Here is a 19359-nt window from a genome sequence, read left to right on the forward strand (position 1 = left end):
TCACAAGTTATGATAGTAAACATTATTTATATATACATCGTATAAAAAAGACATTGGCTGTCATAGCAGCAATAAAATTACATAAAGCATCATAAATACACCAGCTCAGGAAGAAGCAAAGCGTGTGCCCAGAAGCTTGCTTGTAGACCTCAAGAACTCAAAACAATTCACTCTCTCTTGTCCTTTGTCTAAGCATCCACAGCGCCATCTGGGAAGTAATGGAATTTCAGAGGGTGAGTCATGTGAGAACCATACTTCACAAGGCTGTGCGCCACCTCATGAACATCATTCTTAAAGGATTCCCTTGACAACAAATTTATGTATCATGCCGCGCAATATGAGTATTCTCAACCTTTTAACTGAATGACATGGAATTGCAGAAAAACAGCAGAACATGGCAATTGTAATAGTAAGAATTTCAGAACTAGTTACATAATGTAGTAAAAACACAGCATTTGCATTAATAATAAAATCTCTGAATCACAAATTCCAACAGTGTACATCGAGCAAACTGTTCATTTCTGTAATCATTTCAAACATACAACAATACTCGCTTGAGTGAGAGTATTCCACTTTCCACAGGTGATACAGAGTATTGAATCATTGATATACAAATGGTACAAACATATGCACTATGGATGTTTAGGATAAACACATCGAGATTAATACACTTTCTTTTGCCACTCAGAAGAATAAATGAGGCAAAGCTTGATTTAAACTTTCGATCTTGTATCATTGAACTTTATACTCCGAGATTGATGGTAAAGTACATTCAAGGACCGTAATAAAGCAGAGGAAAAAAAGGTGGAATGCATCCCACCGGATTCCCACAGTATGATATGCTCCCATAGTAAGGCTTACCTAAATTTGAGATCTGAGAGACATCTTTCTGTATGGTATAGAATAGAGAGTATCTTTAAACTTGCTCAATAAATCGTTTCCATTTGATGGCAGCCTTTTGGTTGTATGACTTGTATCAGATACGCTTGTTAGGGTTAAATAAGGATCCATATGAACCCCAACAAAGGAAATAAGAGGGTCTCCACGAGCTCTCTCAATCACCAACCTCAAGTACTGAGATTCCACTCTCGGAAATTGTAAAAGTCTTTTGTATCCAATGGTAGTCCCATCCAAAATTCTCTTCCATTGCCCCTTGTCTTTCATAATATCAACGTGAAAATATGTGATCCTTTGCCCTAGTTGAATTGGTTCTTGAAGTTGCAAGACATTGAAAGCGACTATATCCTTCAAGTCTAAATACAATATCCAATGAGCTTGGTTCTTTTCTGGAGCCCAATATGTATAAATATTCTCTTCAAAAACATGGGAGGCACCAAAGCGAGAATCACTATCTCCTCGTGTACTACTGGCAAACACAATGGCATGCCTAGCCAGGTTACTGGAAAAAATAGAGCTCCGAAGCTCAGCAAATTCTTGAAGTACTTGTATATCTTCATCAGATATAAGACCAGAGGAGTTTGGGGGAACATTTAGCAGTAAAAGACAATTTCTGCCAACTGATTTGTAGTAGATGTCAAGTAGAGACAGTGCAGATTTTGGTGATTCAGATGCATGCCAAAACCAACCAGGTCTGATGGAGACATCACATTCAGCAGGTACCCAATCATGCCCCCGTGGGTCTCCTTCCTGTGAATACCTTTTAGGTTCAATAAGTATAATGGGTAGGTTAGCTTGAGCTGTAGTGAATAATGTCAAAAATGCAACGCCTTTCCCACGGAAGAATGCGATTTAGCTTTTTATACTATTGCACTTTAAAATTATATCCTACATAGTCACAAAAGGACTGCATTTAGTCAATGATTGGTCTCATCTAAGCAACTATTTTTCTGTAGCAGAGAAGCAAAAAAATCTATATAAGATGTAGTTGAAGTTTGAATCTTATATGATATCAATGGTTTTCACTCTTCAGACTTTTTTAGATAACCAAAAACCAGGTCAACAGCTGGAATTAACCCCTCCCTCTTCCATAAGACGACACACGAGCGTTTATCAATAGACGCGTGTTTATGTATCTCTGTAAATCTGTAATGTATATATGTACATGGTGAATTCTATTGTTGCTTTCTCTCATTTTCAGACAGTGAAATACAAAGTAATTCTCCTAGGAATATGAAAATGTGTGCAGTAGGTGTAGACTGTGTAAACCCTGAATCAAAGTAGTCAGAACTAAATTTAACTTTACTTTACTCATTCTGAGGTGATAAGAACAGGGTCTAAGTTAACTTACTGGGGATCAGTTCCACCAATTTTCGCAGCGCTCCTATTGAAAGAAGACCAGCAAGTTGATCCAGCAACACCAGCTTCATCTCCAACCCACCGAACATCAGGTCCAGCATCAGAAAAGATTACGGCTTTAGGTTGCAGTTGATGAATTAAATCAAACCAGATGTCAAAGAAATATTCCATATCCTTCTCCCCCTCTCCCTTGGCACCATCCAACCATACCTCCTTGATCTCCCCATATCTGTTTCATCTAGAAGTTAGTTTCATTTAACAACACCAGAAATTACTTAGGAGTTATGATCGTTAGCTTCTTTTAACAACACCAGAAATTACTTAGGAGTTATGATCGTTAGCTTCATTTAACAACACCAGAAATTACTTAGGAGTTATGATCGTTAGCTTCATTTAACAACACCAGAAATTACTTAGGAGTTATGATCGTTAGCTTCTTTTAACAACACCAGAAATTACTTAGGAGTTATGATCGTTAGCTTCATTTAACAACACCAGAAATTACTTAGGAGTTATGATCGTTAGCTTCATTTAACAACACCAGAAATTACTTAGGAGTTATGATCGTTAGCTTCATTTAACAACACCAGAAATTACTTATGAGTTATGATCCAGAAAGGGGTAAAAACATGCTTTTATCTAAAAAGTTTCAGAGTGTTTAGTGCTAGCTAATCAGCCGTCACACCAGAGGTTTTAATTTCAAAGGTAGTGTTACATCCTAATTCATGCAGCTGGGCACAATGGGAAAGATATATGAAACAATGTATATTTCCAATAGGAACCAAGGATTAAAAGTCTCAAGCCAATGAACAAATTACTATGAAGTTTCTTTTATGACTTATGAATATAGTGTTGATCGGACAATTGAGCATAATAAAACTTCTAAGCACAATGCAGATTGATAGATGGACAATTGTTCAATCAACACACTAGTAAAGAAAAGGATTAAACTCCATAGGCAGCATATTACCACAGCAACACAAAAGATTAATATTACCTTACCCATTACACTATATGTTCGTTAGCTTCGATATCAAGGGAGATTGAAAATTCATTACAGATTGCTACAACTCGAAAATTGCATATTCTATTAGATTATCTTTGAAGAGAAGATACAGTTCATTATTTTTGCCAGTTGCAAATATTGCTTTAAGTTTTAACCAAACATGATAAAGCAAGGTGCAGTTTGATTGCACTATTTAAGCCATGACAAAGAAGATACAAAATAAGCCTAGTATATACTTCTGCACCAAGAACAATGGCACCAACACGGCAACACCACCACCACCACCTGGCACCAAGAACAATGGCAAACCACTACCACTTCCACTACCACTACCACCACCAACACCACAACAATAACAACAACAACAATCACAACAACAGCCACAACAACAACAATAGCCACAACAACAACAACAACAACCATCACAACCACAGCGACCACCACAACAACAACCACGATCACGATCACGATCACGACCATGACCACGATCACGACCATGATCACGACCACGATCACGACCACGACCACGACCATGACCACGACCACGATCATGACCACGACCACAACAACAATAAAACTGAAGAAAACAGCAGCAGCAGCAGCAGCAGCAACAACAACAACAACAAAACTGAAGAAAACAACAACAAAACTGAAGAAAACAACAACAACAACAAAACTGAAGAAAACAACAACAACAACAAAACTGAAGAAAACAACGACAACAACAGCAGCAGCAACAACAACAACAAAACTGAAGAAAAAAATAACATGCATCCTCTATAATGTGTTTCTTTAATATAGGTTCTGATTAGCCGTATATCTAAGTTAATCATAACTGTAATATATAATTCCAATAAATTGCAAAAACAAGAAATTGTATAGTTGATTACCTAGTTAGCAATTCAGTCATTTGTCCCAAATAAAACTCATTATACTCCAAAGTATTCCCATAACAACTTTCATGGCGATCCCAAGGAGAGAGATACAACCCCAATTGAATCCCACTCTCTTTCGCAGCAACAACCAAATCACCCACAACATCGCCATTCCCACCTCGCCAATTACTCGATTTCACAGAATAATCAGTGTAATCAGACGGCCAAAGGCAGAACCCATCATGGTGTTTCGCAGTCAAAATCACCCTCTTAAACCCGGCAGATTTAGCGACGGAAACCCACTGTTTAGCGTCGAAATTGGAGGGGAAGAAGATAGATGGGTCGGATTTACCGTCGCCCCATTCGGAGTCGGTGAAAGTGTTGGTGCCAAAGTGGAGGAAGATTGCCATTTCTGAGAGCTGCCATGAAAGCTGCTGAGAGGTGGGGATGGGGAGGAGGGGTAATGGTGGAGGAGGAAGGTGGAGGAGAGAGAAAGAAGAAGGGAGAGAGAAAATGAAGAAGAGTGTTAATGGTGAAATGGGTTGGAATTTGAACAGAGTTTTGAGCTTTTTATTGGGTTTATTCATGGCGGAAACCCAGAATGATGACTGATGAGGGAGAATTGAACCAGTAAATCAACGGAGACTTTGAAGTTTTTGTGTGTTTGACTACTGTGTATTTTTTTAAAAAATTTGTTTTTTTAAAGTTGCTAAGAAAAGTAAAAAGACAAAAAACTTAGGATTTTTTTTTACTTTTACCAAAAAAAAATCACAAAAAAGTATTTTTTTACCTTTGAAACTTTCATTTTACCCAAAAAAAAAAAAATCTAAAAATTGTTTTTTATCATCTACCGTCGAGAAAACCGTTAAATCTAACGGTTTAAAAAAAATCTTTATATTTCATGCGCAAAACATGTTTTTTTATAGGTTTAGAGGAACATTTTAGTCTTTTGGGTCCGACTTGAGGTCAGAATTGAAAAAAAAAAACGAAAAATGCCTCATTTTGCATGTTTCATGCAAATCAAGGTACTTTTAAACACTCAAAACAAGACATTTTCAATCATTTTTTATCAATTATGACCACAAATTGATTTCAAAGGACTAAAATGCCCCCTAAAACCCTTAAAAATCATGTATTTGGTACGAAAATCGAAGAATTTAAAAAATTATGTTATGTTTACCGGTTATAATTTTGATGGCATGTGGTAAAAAACAATTTTTAATTTTTTATTTGGTGGTAAAATAAAAGTTTTAGAAGTTTTGTTGGTAAAAATAGTTTATTGATTTTTTTTTAATATTCCATTCTAAATTAGACGACACGTTTTGAGTTTTCATGTTATCATAAAATTTAGTTTGACAAACATTTATACAAATAGATATAAAAAATAAAATTTGTGATTATTTCGATTGCATTTATGCATTAGCAAATTGATCAAAGGAAACATTTCTATTAATTTGGAATAGAGAAGTACTTGTAGTTCGTAATCTTCGTATATGCTAAATTGCTAATACGTAACATAGGTTGGTTTTTAAACTTATTCTTCTTTAGCTCTTTTTCCTAGTTAACTTGGTTATCTCTTAATGACTAACTAGTATTTGAGGCCGAACGTTAACTCGAGTCATCACATATTTTCTTTTAATTAAATATGTTATATATGTGTAAAAAATTAATTCATAAGATAACATAAAATATATTTTAGAACAAGACCTGTTCTCATAAACTGAACTCAACTGAACTGGATTGAACTGAATATTTAATAAGAGAAGGAAATTAGGAGCTGAACTGAGCTGAACTGAACTGAACTGAGCTGAACTGAACTGAACTGAACTAAACTGAACTGAAAATAAACGTATAAGAACAGGCCCTTAGAGGTTGTATATCAAATCTTGAGAAGTTGAGCGGATGATATGGCGTAACAAATAGGTCTACATGACACATAAATTTTCTTAGGAACGCTTTTTAATACTAAGTAGATTAGTATAGATATTATAAATAAATTGACTTTTCAAATGTAAAGCCTACCATGTTTAGTAACAATAAAGAGTTTCCATATTTATCAAGGTACTAGGTAGTCAATCCCAACCCTAACTTCCCAATTCGCTTATTAGGCACAACACATATTTGATTGTTTCTTACCTTATACCATATTTCCTAATCAAACAAGCTACTAACGTATATTGTATTTTATGATAAAATTTTAGACAAAAAAAAAAATTCATTTGCGATATAAGGTTTAAGAGGATAATGTTCTCTCTTGAAAGAAACTTTTATATAAATAGAGGATTATAACTCTAAAGATTAGACAAACATGGAGGATTATAGAGTATACTTTGCTTAGAGAAAGATGAAAAACCTATCTATCTCTTAGTGCAATTTTACACTCACTCTGAATGCTTTTTAAGATTCTTAAGGAAACTCTACCCTTCAAATTGCTGTCTAAGACCCTTTATATAGAAAAAGGCTTGCTTACCTACATTGTTAAAAGTTCCAGGCTATCTTATGTAATACTTTGTGCCAAAAAATATTATGATAAAGTACCTAAATTATATGTGAGTAGAGCCAAGAGGAGGTGATTAAGGAGACAAGGTCCTGGTAAAGGAAAGAAGGTATTATTGGTACGAAGAAGAGGGAGGGATGATTGGAATTACTACCCTCATAGTGGCTAGTAGTTATCGGTATCCACGATCACCCTCGGATAACTATTAGAGCAAACACAATGGTTGTATGGTTGCCCACAACCATTGTGGTTATTGCTTATTTTATTAATTTTTACATCTTCCACCTCACCTATAACCACTCTTATACCCATTTAATAACCAATGTCTCCCAATAGTTAACCATAACTTTTTGGTTATACATTTTCTCTCTCCTACTTTTACCCAACCCCACCACACAATATCTCTCTTAAATCCTATCATATATAACTAGGGCTGGCAAATGGATCAGGTCGGGTCGGGTTCGTGTTCGGGTCACCTAATTTCGGGTCAGCTACCCCCCCAACCCGAACCTGATCCATTTAACTTTTCGGGTTGAAAACCCCAACCTGAACCTGATATTTTCAGGTTCGGGTCAACCCCGAAATTGACCTTATTTGACCTGATTTTTTATTTGGGTTAAAATCAGGTTTCTTTGACCTGAAATTAACCCGACCCAAACCTGATATATTCAGGTTCGGGTTAACCCAAAATTGACCTGAATTTTTTCATTTCAAATACAAGTTGTTCAGAGGTTAAGCATTTTAATTCAAACCAAAATTAAATAGCTTAGTCTAACAAAGTAACAATCCTACTTAACGATAATAAACCAATAAAAATTGTAATTCACTAATTACAAACCAAAGATAAAGTTTTAACAACACAAATTACAATTCTCAAAAAATAATAGAAGATGCAATAAGATTTTCATTTGGATTAAGATCGGGCGATGTTGGGACTGTCAATTTGTCATGGTTGTCATCCTTGTTCACCACCTCAAGCTTCAAAATTGATCCCACAACATTTCCAATTGAACATGGGTGGGCTACTTCTTGCTGCCAAACCTATAAAGAAAAACAACACTAACATAATTAAAACATGCAATTCTAAATCAAACTATATTATCTAGATCTAACTAGTAAGATCTAAATTAAAATATGCATGCTCATGATAAACAAAAGTAAACAACAAATATTAGCAAGAATCACCATAACATAGACAACATTTAACAATAAAAATTAGCATTAACAATAAAAAATTAGCAAAAACAACCGTATAATAACATAATCAACAACATTTAACATCAGAAATTAGTAATAACACTCGAAAATTAGCATGTAAAAAACTAAAATAAACGGAAGCAAGTAAATATAAAATTAACAACAGAAGAATTAGAAAATAAACAAAACTAGCATATAAAAACACGAAAAAAAAACAGAAAATAAATTAAGAAGCAAGATACCTTTGATGAAGGAGAGGAATTCGTGGAGGAGTGAAGGATTCAAGCCGTGAATGAAATGAAATGGTAAAGTTGGGCTTAACGGAACTACCTCTGTCGAATTCAACAATGAGTTTTTGAGGAGAGAGACAATTAAAGAGAGAGAAGTGAGGGGAAAAACGGCTGAAGATCAATGAGGGGAAATGAGTTCATTTAGGGTTTTGAATTTATATATGGAAGCCTCTTTGTGAATTTGGGCTGGGCTTAATAAGCTTTTTACGTTTTTTTCTTTTTCTGACTTAAATTAGTTCGGGTTATCAGGTCGGTTCGGGTTGACCCGACCTGATTTTGACCTGAAATTTATTTCGGGTTAAGTGGGTCGTTTTCGGGTTGAGATTTTCAACCTTAACCTAACCCATTTAATTTCGGGTTCGGGTTCGTGTCGACCCATTTAAGTTTTCGGGTCGAAAACCTCAACCCTAACCCGCTTTTTTCGGGTCGGGTTTTCGGGTCGGGTCAGTTTTTGCCAGCCCTATATATAACTAATGCACTTGGTAATAATCAATTAAAACTAATAATTATTATTAGCATACATTAATTAAATAAAATAACTTATGTTTAAAATTAATGCATTATATTATTTAATTAGTAAGTAATTAATCGTTAATTAAGAAATACACAATAATTGCAACTTTACAAATTCGATAATAATAAAAATAATACATATTATATCAAATGACAACAATCTTTAAAAGATAAAAACGAACCGTGCTTGAGTACAAATACAATAATTTAATGTTACGATTATACAACTATTAACACAAATTATTTTGCCTACTATTAACACCAAATTTGAGCCACGTATGTTCAACTAAGTCTTTCTTCAAGGCTTTATCCATAGCTTCATCACGAACACGAGCTCTATTAGACATATAAATTTCCAAACTTGCAATTCGGTTGTTACTATTTTCGAACTGAAAAGGCTCTTCAGTGTTTCTATTACTTGAAGACGCATTTGTAGCTTGATCATATTCATTTGGATTGTAATACATTTTATACGTATCTCTTTCGTCCTCAAAGATCATATTGTGCATAATGATACATGCCATCATTATTTCTCCTAACATTGATGCGTCACGATCTAGCGCAGGATTCCATATTATTGTAAAACGAGCTTGTAATACTCCAAAAGCACGCTCAACATCCTTTCGTCTAGCTTCTTGTAATTTGGCAAAAGGACCTTTTTTCATTTTGTGGTAGTGATATTGTAGGAATGAATGCTGCCCATTTAGGATATATGCCATCAGTGAGATAATACCCCATATTGTATTGATGGTCATTCACAACATAGTTAATAGAAGGTGCACGGCCTTCAAAAACATCGTTAAACAAAGGGGATCTATCAAGAGCGTTAATATCATTACGACTACCTGATGTCCCAAAAAAACCATGCCAGATCCAAAGATCATATGATGCTACAGCTTTTAAGATTAATGTGGGCTTACCTGGTCTTCCAGAAAACAAACCTTTTAAATCGAAGTGGATAATTTTTCCACCACCAATGCATGCAATCAATAGAACCTAGCATGCCTGGAAATCCTCGACGTTCACCAATTCTTAGTAGTCTTACCAGATCTTATTCATTGGGCTTTCTAAGGTATTCATCACTAAAGTAAGAGACAATTCCTTCCACAAAATGTTGTAGTGAATCTCTTGCAAGAGATGCACTAATTCGAATGTAGTCATCCACAGAATCAGCAGAGGTACCATAAGCTATTAGCCTCGTAGCAGCTATGCATTTTAGCAATCCGGAGGCACCAAATCTTCCTGTAGCATCTTGTCTTTGTTGAAAGAAGGGATGACGTTCTTCTAAAGTTTGCTTTATTCGGAGAAATATATGTTTGTTCATGCGAAATCTCCGATGAAATTACTGTGGGGGAAACACAGGATGGTCAGCAAAGTAATCATTTCATAAACGATTGTGTCCATCCTTACGATCCCTTGGAACGGGGATCCTTGGTGCCCTTGGAACTTGATTTAACATTTGATATACTTCAATTGGATTGGACATAAAAACTTCATCCATCATTCGGTTAACAAGACGATTGGCTTGCCTTCGTCTTTCGTATCGTTGTGTTTGGCTATTTTCTGAATTGGATGACGAATTAGAAGAGTAGGAGCTTTCGTCGGATGACATGTTATTAAAACCAAGTTGATATGAGAATGGAAGGTAGATGTTTTTTAGAAGAAAAGATGGATGGTTAATCAAGTGAAATGTATCTCATCCATTTTATAGAACAAATGTGTTGGGTATGTAATCATCTTTATTGTCTTATATGATGAATTTGAAGTCTTGCATGCATGCACTGATTCAGAAAAAAATTAATAATTGTTCAGTAATGTAGATGCATGCATTTGTATTGTCAATATCACCTTAGCATTGTTATGTACGTAAAAACAATGTAATGTTACTATTACCTTTTCAATGTTAAGTACATCAGTGTATAGTGTTTATCACTATTACCTTTTCAGTGTTAAGTACATCGGTGTCTAGTATCTAATATTTGCTTTTCAGTGTTGGGTACATCAATTCTTTTTCAGTGTAATATAAATCAATGTACATCTTTTGCTGTGAAATATCAAAGTGAATTAATGGGTTTAGTCAGATCAATAATAATTATATGTACATATAAAGCGTATAATACGATTTTAATACTAGATATGTAATAAACTTGTTTTTTTTATTAATAATAACATTACAATATAACATTCATTCATATCCTAAATCAACAACACATTAAAAATTGCCAAAATAAAAATCGAACCTTTGTACATAAAACAGAAAACTAAAAAACAAATTATTTGAAATTAAGCAACATTTAAACTATGATTAACCATACACCTAGTACATCAGTCTGAGGGGAACAACTTCTTCAATAAATTGTTCCTTAGTTCTTGATCTTCCGAAGATAGGTTTGACTTTGAATCGAGGTGTTTAAATAACTCCATATTAATATTTCTTTGCTTCCTTGTTTCTTTCTCCCTTTCTAGTTGCAACCTTGTAAGTTCCACTTGATTTTCTGATTGCCTTATAAGGTTCATGTTCTGGCCGTGTCCAACCATTGTTGCCATGCTCCAAGTGGCTTATTTGCCATCTTGCTCTTTCCTTTATTTTTGTGGTTGGTGTTTCTGGGTTTGATGAAGATGAGTAGTTGCCAGCTTCATTGATACGTGATCTCTTTGAGTCACTTCCTTGAGTAGATGTTTTTTGCTTGCATTTGTGAACAATATCTTCACTTGGTTTCCACGCATCATGTTGTATCAAAATGTCCCAAATATGCTTGTCTTGAAAGGTTTTAGACATCAATGATGTCTTTGTTTTGTGAACATGATTGTGACCACTTCCCCTTCTTGATTCAGCATGAGCATGTGAACCACAAAATTTAGAACATGAAGCATTGATCCTTCTCCAACGGTTTCTAAGTTGCTCCGAACCCCTCATTTTCAACAAATCTTCTCGTGTTACCTCGTCGGTACCTTCTTCGAAACACCTTTGTTTGTATAATCTAACATTATTATACATTTCCTCAATTTTCCTCAAAAAAAATCCCCCTTTTTGTTAGTGTTAGTTTTTTTTTATTTTGACTAACCTCAAGCCAAGCCTTCACAAGAACCACTTCTTTAGCTTTTGACCAAAACTTTGTTTTTTCATCTTGATTGTCTTCTTCATGACCTCTTTCAACTTATTTAACTTCTGGGTCATTGTCGTCATTTGATGCATTCGATGTGTATGAGCAATTAAAACTCGAAAATACACTATCATCACCTTGTGACATAGGAAATTGGGACATAAGAAATGTTGGATCACCTTGCGAGATTTGAATATTCTCTAAAGATGGGATAACATTTTGAGAATATGAATAATTAGGATTTTATAGTAGTTGAAAAGGAAAAGAAGTGAAAGTACTTGGATTTGAGAAATTGAGATTTTGTGAACCATAATTCGAAAATTGTTGAAAATTTGTATCTAAATCTGAGTTGAGATCAATTGGAATGTTAGAATAGTAAGGTTGAAGATTTGGATTATTTTGGGGTTGTGATGAGTTTTGAGATTTTGTGGGGGTTTTTTTTTTTTTCCTATTAGATTTTGGAATATTCATCTCTTACACAATTTGATAATAAAGAGAGTAATATTCACTAAAAAAAATTGTTTCAAAATACCTCAATATTGGGCTCATTTTATAGAGAAAAATAAAATAGAGTTGTTGGTGTTTGTTTTTTTTTTTAGAATTGTATTTTTAAAATTATGGCCGTTACAAAATTACAACGATAATAAAAATCAGAGCAAATCTCAGCCATTGATTAAAGAAATAGGTGCCACAATCCTCTTGTGCCACGTCATCATGGGTTGTCATAAAAACCCATCCACTTGCAAATAACACTGGCTATCTGTAACGGTGGCATAACGTAACACCCGCTGCCCATTACGAATAGGCCTTTTTTGCCCGTTACGGATAGCTATTTTTCCACTAGTGATAACAAAGCCAAATAACCGGTTATGAGAATAACCAGGTTATTATAAAATTCCCCCAACTTTATCTCTTTTTTCTTTTTTTATTATTTTTTCAGTTTCTCTCTTCCAATAACCAACCCAATTGGTTAACCGTTGGGCATGCTCTTACCCTCTCTATATACTTCGTAGTACCGAGTAGTAGTTTCTCTTTCTCACTTTTTTCATCACACTTTTGATCCATTACTTATCTCTTCTAAAAGACTAAACCACCTCTTTTTCTGTAACACCCCAATAATTCTCTCTTTAAACCTGTAAATACCCTGAACAAAATCCAAGAGAATTACTAACGTGTTACCGCCATGTGTTCAAACGTTAAGGCTAAATCAGAATTTAGCAGCGGAAAAACTAACTCATTTAAAAATAAGTTTCAAAACAAACGAATAAAACCAAATTAAGTGTTACAAGTTGAGACCATTAAGGCCCTTATTCAAAACCCAACAAAAGTTGTAAATAAATAAAACCGGAGTTTAAATAAATTCAAACTTATGAAAAGAAATAAACAGCGAACAATAATCAACTCTCCACTCGAAATCCCACAACCTTGATGTGAATGCTGAATGTGTAAGAACCTGTGATTAATCTGCTCCCCAATATTACAAGTGTAAAAATTGGATCGTCACAGGGTCATTGAAAGGCGAAGGCCATGACCAAAGAAAGACACACAAAGCACGCAATCAGCAAAGCTGAGTACATACAAGCTGCGAAACATAATAAGAAATCCCTAGCATGCTACTAATAATCAATCAACACACATCATTAATTTGTAGACTCAACACATGACTCAACCTACCAATTTACTAAGACTCCACTAGTTAAAATTAGTTAACTCATCATTTTTATTCATTGGATTAAGCAATAGACAAGGTTGTCCAACCCATGCTCTATTTGGAACATCAATAAAAGAAAACCCCATGCCTCCTTTCGGAAACATCAATAAAACATCCAACGACCACGGGCGCGACTTCGTGACCGTAGTTAGTATGAGATCTCATCTAACTCCTAGTTTTGAAAAGTATTTGAAATAAGAGAATCGTAGATCAGATAGCCTCGAGAAAAGTGCACGGCTAATACCCCGTGTACCCAAACCCCTGATTGTCATTACTCCAGATGTGCTCAAATCTAGAGTTTTATTGCTCATCCATCTTGCACTTTACGTGATTTACAAGTTTAGACTTGGTGATGACTCATATGCAAACACAATACAACCAAATCCAATATCAATTCAATCAAGCAAAACAAGTTTCCAATTTCAATTCTTGATTTATTAGTGACAAGCAACATTTATTATTTATTCCTTTAACTACCTCGGTGTATAAACACCTTGAGTGCATAAAGCACCCCAAAACCTTAACCTCGTCTTATAAGACTTTAATAAACTCCCTCTACTCAAATCATAATTAATTCATGAAAGAGTATTAAAAATTAACCTCATGGAACCATTATCAAAATTAATTCCACTTATTAACAACCAAGAATTCATAACCTTTAACTAATCATAACATATCCAATTGATAAGAAAATCACTTATACATAACCCACAATCGTAGTCATATACTTATACACAATATACGAAAATCACAATGTATAACCAAACAATTAAGCCCAGTCTTCTCTATACATGATACCAGGTTCTCGATACATCCCTAAACATGCATCTAAAGGCAAGGTTTCGTAACTCGTACGTACCTTGAATAAACAAATTGGAAAACCGCTTTTCCAACTAAAAACACCTTCTATGAGGTCCTCTCCTAAACCAAACAACAAAATCTCAATTAATACCCAAACAATCAAATTTACAGCAATACTAACTTACTTTAAAACCTTCAAAATCCAATTAAACGACACTTTAAAACCTTCCCTTTAGTTAAAATTGAAGGCATTTATATAGTTCTTTAAATTTTCTTCACAAAAACCTTAAAATACACTCTTTTACGTGAAATTACTGCAAGTTTAAAGTTTTATAAAAATCTGAAAATTATTTAAAAACTCCTAAATGATCTCCCTTTTAATGGGTGAAACCCTCTTTATAAAACATCAAAAGTAGTACTTAGAAATTATTTCCAGCACTTTAGATTAATTAAAAACCCTTCAAAACTTCGTCAACACATCACTTTTATACTCAATCATCAATCAAAAACACTAAGTACACAAAAGCCCCAATAATTGATCATTAGAACCCTAAAATCCCAAATTAAATAAATTAAAACCCAAGGTTTTATAATTACAAAATCTAAAAAATTAAAACATCATTATATAATCTGAAAATATGAATTTAAACACCCAAAATATAATTTTCATACTAATAAAACTAATTTCAAACAATTAAAATCAAATCCAAAATTATTTAATACACATTAAGCAAAATAAGACAAAAGAGGAAGGAGAAAAGGAGCGGCTGCTGGCAGGGTGGCAGCGGCGCCGAGATCAGGTGGCCGGCGTTCCCGACGACCGGCAACAGCTGGTGGTGAACAGTAGCAGCAGAGTAGTGCCGTGAGAAGTCTCACATAAGGAGGAATAACGGGAAAAAGAAAAGAAAGAAAAAAAAGGAAAAGGAAAAAAAAAAAGAAAAGAAAAGAAAAAGAAAATAAGAGGAATAGAAATAAAGACTGAGCTCTTTCCCAAAATAATGTTGGGAAAAACTCCAATTCCTTAAATACAGTCCCTTTATATTTAATTCCCAACGTACCGTCCACGTCACCGGTTCAGAGAAATTAATTTTTTTTACGGGTTTATTAGAAAACCGCTACTTGAAGTAGCGGTGTCTAATTTAAAACCGCTACTTGAAGTAGCGGTTATTTTATCAGTAAACCGCTACTTGAAGTAGCGGTTTTGTATAAAGTAAGTTTAAATTACTTTTTACTTCCTCCAGTAAACAAGTCACGAAAAATTAAAAAAAAAATGTTTGAACAACCATCTGCGAAGTTGCGAGGGACCCACAGCCGCCGCTACCGCCGCCGTCTCCGTACCCACCACCGCAAATCGCCGACGCCGAGTTTCAGATACTGGATTGTCTTTAAGTGTACGACGCTCAATTGTTTCTGAATTTTGGTATGTATTTAAGCAGTTGAACTACTTTGAATGCCCTAATTTTATTTTAATTCAATTATCAAATTTATTTGTTGTTTTATTGTAAATCTATGCTATATTCATAGTGTTTGACAATTTGTGATTACTTTGGATAGTTTTAGTGTTGAAGTTAAAAATTATTGAACTCTTTCGCTGCTACTGTTTTCTTTTTCAATCGAAGTAGCGTTGATGTTAGAAAAACGCAATGGGTTTTGTGAATAATGGGGAATAATAGTTTGAATTAGTCTTGGGTTGGGTGTTCTTATTTGTAGATTAGTGTTGTTAATTTAATATTAATCATTGTTAGAGTATGTATATTAGCAACCTCTATCAATTACAACATGGGACCATATGCATACTACTTAAATACATACTTTTGTACCTATATAATATCATATTCTTTTAATTTGTTGGGACCATTGACTTTTGATTGTATCATATTCTATTGTTGATTTGTGTCACTTTATGGAAAAAGAAAACAAACCTGTAAGTTGTAGTTGTTGATTTGGAATATGTGTTTTTCCTTGGTGAACTAGTTATTTGGTTTTGTTGTAGCTGCTATAGCAGCACTATCAAACTTGTGGTGGATGATTAAGTATTAATATAAGTCTCCTTTTCTCTAAAAAAAGTAGTTGTTGATTTGAGCTGAGTTAGTTTTGTGGTTTGTCAATTCTAAAGTGTATGCTAAGCTTATAGTCTGGATGAAGTTTATGTCAGAACAAAATAGACATGGAGCAAAGAAGGTTAAAGGCTTAAAGCAATGTTTTATGAACTAATTCATGAAAGGGATACATAATGCTCTAGTAGATAGAATTCCTTACAGTACTCTAATGACAAAAGTGGGAAATGGTAGAGTAGAAAGTTCCAAATTCTCTTCAGTTGCAATTTCTATAGTGTTTAATATGGAATCCCAAGTTAAAGTGTTTATTATTTATATTTAGAATAATTGTACTAATAATGTTGTTATCAAATATTACATTGCAAAACTAATGCCTTTGAATAATTACGTTGTTATCTAGAACAAAATATGGAGGTACCAAAAAACTATCCTCTTTATTGCTATTGGGGTGGGGAAATTATTCAGAAAGAAGGTGATGTAGCTTATAGGGGAGGAAATCAAAAATTTATTTTTGTTAAACCGGGGATGACATATTCACAAGTTTTGACCAAGGTATATGAGGAGTTGAGTATTGATTCTAGATTTGTGGAGTTGAAGGTGGTTATGAGGTATCCTATGAGTGGGGCATATGTCGCAATTCCTTTGAATGACGATAATGCTATTAAAGCTATGTGGATTGCTATGACTCAGACATCTTCTGTTGCAATGCAATTGTACATTGAACAAGTTCCAAAGCAATCAGTTGTGCAAACTGATATTGGTTCCTTTCTTGAAATGGATTCCTCTTGTAGCATGGAGAAACTTATTCCCCTTACTAATCAAAGTGTGGGGAGGGGGTCATTCACAAGAATTCTTGTTGACGATCAATATGTCACTGAACATCTTTCGGAGATTAGGTCTCCAACATCATCACCAACCGTTGGAGCCTCAACAAGCACACAACAACAAGGCATTCTTGATTCTCTTAACCCAAACAATGTTGATGTTTTTGGGGACGTTGAGATGAATGATACTAACGAAGATGATGATGAAGATATAATAGAAGCTCGTGATAAAGCGATCAAAGAAAGTGCTCCCACACAAGATTTCAATGAAGTGCCACAAGTTGATCCACTTTTGAATAACTCATGGATGACTTGGGTGAGAAATGAGACATACAATACCGAGGGAGAATTTGAGGTTGGACAACAGTTTGACTCATTGCAGCAATTGAAGGATGCTGTGAAGTCGTACTCAATAACTAGAAATCAAATAATTCGAGTTGTTGAGTCAGAGCCAGAGAAATATGTTGTTGAGTTTAAGAGGAAAGCACAATGTAGTTGCCCGTGGAGGCTTCGAGGAGTAAAAGATCCAGCACTTCCCACTTTCAAAATTGTTCGGTTCAACGGCCCTCATGCAAGTAATTGTGTTGGTAACATTGACTCAGTGGATCATAAACTACTCACTTCTGAATTTGTTTGCAATTCTCTTTTAGATGTCTTTTGTGTTGACCCTTCATTGAAAATCAAGACAATAGTGCAACTTTTGAAAGAGAAGTTTCAGTTTTCGATAACATACAAGAGAGTGTGGCTTGCAAAGGAAAAGGCAATAAAAGTAATTTATGGGGATTGGGAGAGTTCATATCAAGAGTTGCCTAAGTTCATGCAAGCATTGAGGGAATCAAATCCTGGGACCGTGGTTGAGTGGAAGCTAATACCGACTACAAATCAATCGATGTATTTTTTCCAACGAGTTTTTTGGGCGTTCAGGCCATCGATTGAAGGATTTCGTCATTGTAGGCCCCTCATCACCATTGATGGGATTCATTTATATGGAAAATTCAAAGGATCTCTACTTATTGCTATGGGAACTGATGCCAATTTTCAACTATTCCCCATTGCATTTGTTGTTGTCGAAGGAGAAAACAATGATAGTTGGTCTTGGTTCATGGCTTGTATTAGAGCTAGGGTTACTGATAGGCAAGGGCTTTGTGTCATATCTGATAGGCATGCTGGGATCTTAGCAGCAATGGAAGAGGTTGGTAGCAGTTGGGAGCAGCCTTATGCGTACCACAAATATTGCACCCGACACTTAGCTTCCAATGTGAACAACAAATTTAAAAGTGTTGTTGTGAAGAACCTTTTTGGGAAAGCGGCCGATGCTAGGCAGAAGCATAAGTTTGATTACTTTATGGGTAGAATCGGTGGCTTGAATGTTGAGGCTTGTCGTTACTTGATGGAGATTCCGTACCATAAGTGGTCCATCCACCATGATGGTGGTTTTAGATTTGGCGTGAAAACTACTAACATGTCAGAAGTTTTCAACGGGGTCTTGAAAGGGGCTCGATGTCTACCGATAACCGCCTTAGTACAAATGACCTTCCATCGAGTTAACTCCTACTCCGCAACTAGACGTAGTAGGGGTAAAAAGAGGCTTGATGAAGGTCATGATTTTTCTGAGAAGGCAACAAAGACAATAGAGGCCAACATGGAGAAAGCTATGCATCATCGGGTTGAAGGTTATGATTTTGACGTAGGGTTGTATCAAGTTACTATTGGTCGTGGGAGTAGAAAGGCGGGTAAAGGAGGGAAAACTCATACTGTGAATTTGTTTCGGAAGACCTGTACTTGTGAAAAGTTGAAAATATACAAGTTGCCATGCTCTCATGTACTAGCAGTTTGTCGACAACGAAGCCTTTCACATTTTGAGTTTGTTGACTCTTCTTTCAAGACAACCGAATATAGACTTTCATACTTGAAATGTTTCTTTCCTGTTCCTGATCCTTGTCATTGGACCCCATATAATGGACCAATAGTTTTAGCTAATCCAGATCTAAAAAGAGGCCTAGGTCGACATTCAACTAGAATTCGTAATGAAATGGATGAGCGTCCCTATATTGTCAAGAAGGAATGTAGTGTTTGTCGACGACAAGGACATAACAAAAAGACATGTCCTACAGTTACTAGTAGTGTTGGATCATCTGGGTAATGTTGCCTAGTTATTGTTGAATTGCGTTATACATGCTTATTACTTTTATGATTTTATTATTTATTCATGCCTTATTATTTTTTTT

The 19359-nt window shown here is 35.0% G+C and overlaps 3 protein-coding genes across 3 annotated transcripts; 1 reads left to right on the forward strand and 2 right to left on the reverse strand.

Moving 5' to 3' along the window:
* Positions 1-438: 438 nt before the first annotated feature.
* LOC145587510 (alpha-L-fucosidase 1-like) lies at positions 439-4790 on the reverse strand. The gene is made up of 3 exons (XM_081644246.1): positions 4153-4790; positions 2249-2485; positions 439-1657 (listed from the first exon to the last, which is right to left on the reverse strand). Exons 1-3 carry the CDS (start codon positions 4722-4724, stop codon positions 862-864), a joined length of 1605 nt encoding a protein of 534 aa, XP_081500372.1. The 5' UTR covers positions 4725-4790; the 3' UTR covers positions 439-861.
* Positions 4791-8864: 4074 nt separating this feature from the next.
* Positions 8865-9299, reverse strand: LOC145588580 (uncharacterized). The gene has a single exon (XM_081645210.1). The coding sequence runs from the start codon at positions 9297-9299 to the stop codon at positions 8865-8867; it is 435 nt and encodes a 144-aa protein (XP_081501336.1).
* A 7533-nt stretch (positions 9300-16832) lies between these two features.
* On the forward strand, positions 16833-19274 carry LOC145588581 (uncharacterized). Its single transcript, XM_081645211.1, has one exon. The coding sequence runs from the start codon at positions 16833-16835 to the stop codon at positions 19272-19274; it is 2442 nt and encodes an 813-aa protein (XP_081501337.1).
* The last annotated feature ends 85 nt before the right edge of the window (positions 19275-19359 follow it).

Source organism: Chenopodium album, chromosome 17, assembly GCF_948465745.1.
Source record: "Chenopodium album chromosome 17, dcCheAlbu1.1, whole genome shotgun sequence".
Classification (NCBI taxonomy): domain Eukaryota; kingdom Viridiplantae; phylum Streptophyta; class Magnoliopsida; order Caryophyllales; family Amaranthaceae; genus Chenopodium; species Chenopodium album.

Coding starts and splice junctions, on each gene's coding strand:
- LOC145587510 (XM_081644246.1), bottom strand. CDS start 4,724: ATGAATAAACCCAATAAAAAGCTCAAAACTCTGTTCAAATTCCAACCC. Junction 2,486..4,152: donor ATGACTGAATTGCTAACTAG/GTAATCAACTAT, acceptor TAGATGAAACAG/ATATGGGGAGATCAAGGAGG. Junction 1,658..2,248: donor ATTGGTGGAACTGATCCCCA/GTAAGTTAACTT, acceptor TGAACCTAAAAG/GTATTCACAGGAAGGAGACC.
- LOC145588580 (XM_081645210.1), bottom strand. CDS start 9,299: ATGAAAAAAGGTCCTTTTGCCAAATTACAAGAAGCTAGACGAAAGGAT.
- LOC145588581 (XM_081645211.1), top strand. CDS start 16,833: ATGACATATTCACAAGTTTTGACCAAGGTATATGAGGAGTTGAGTATT.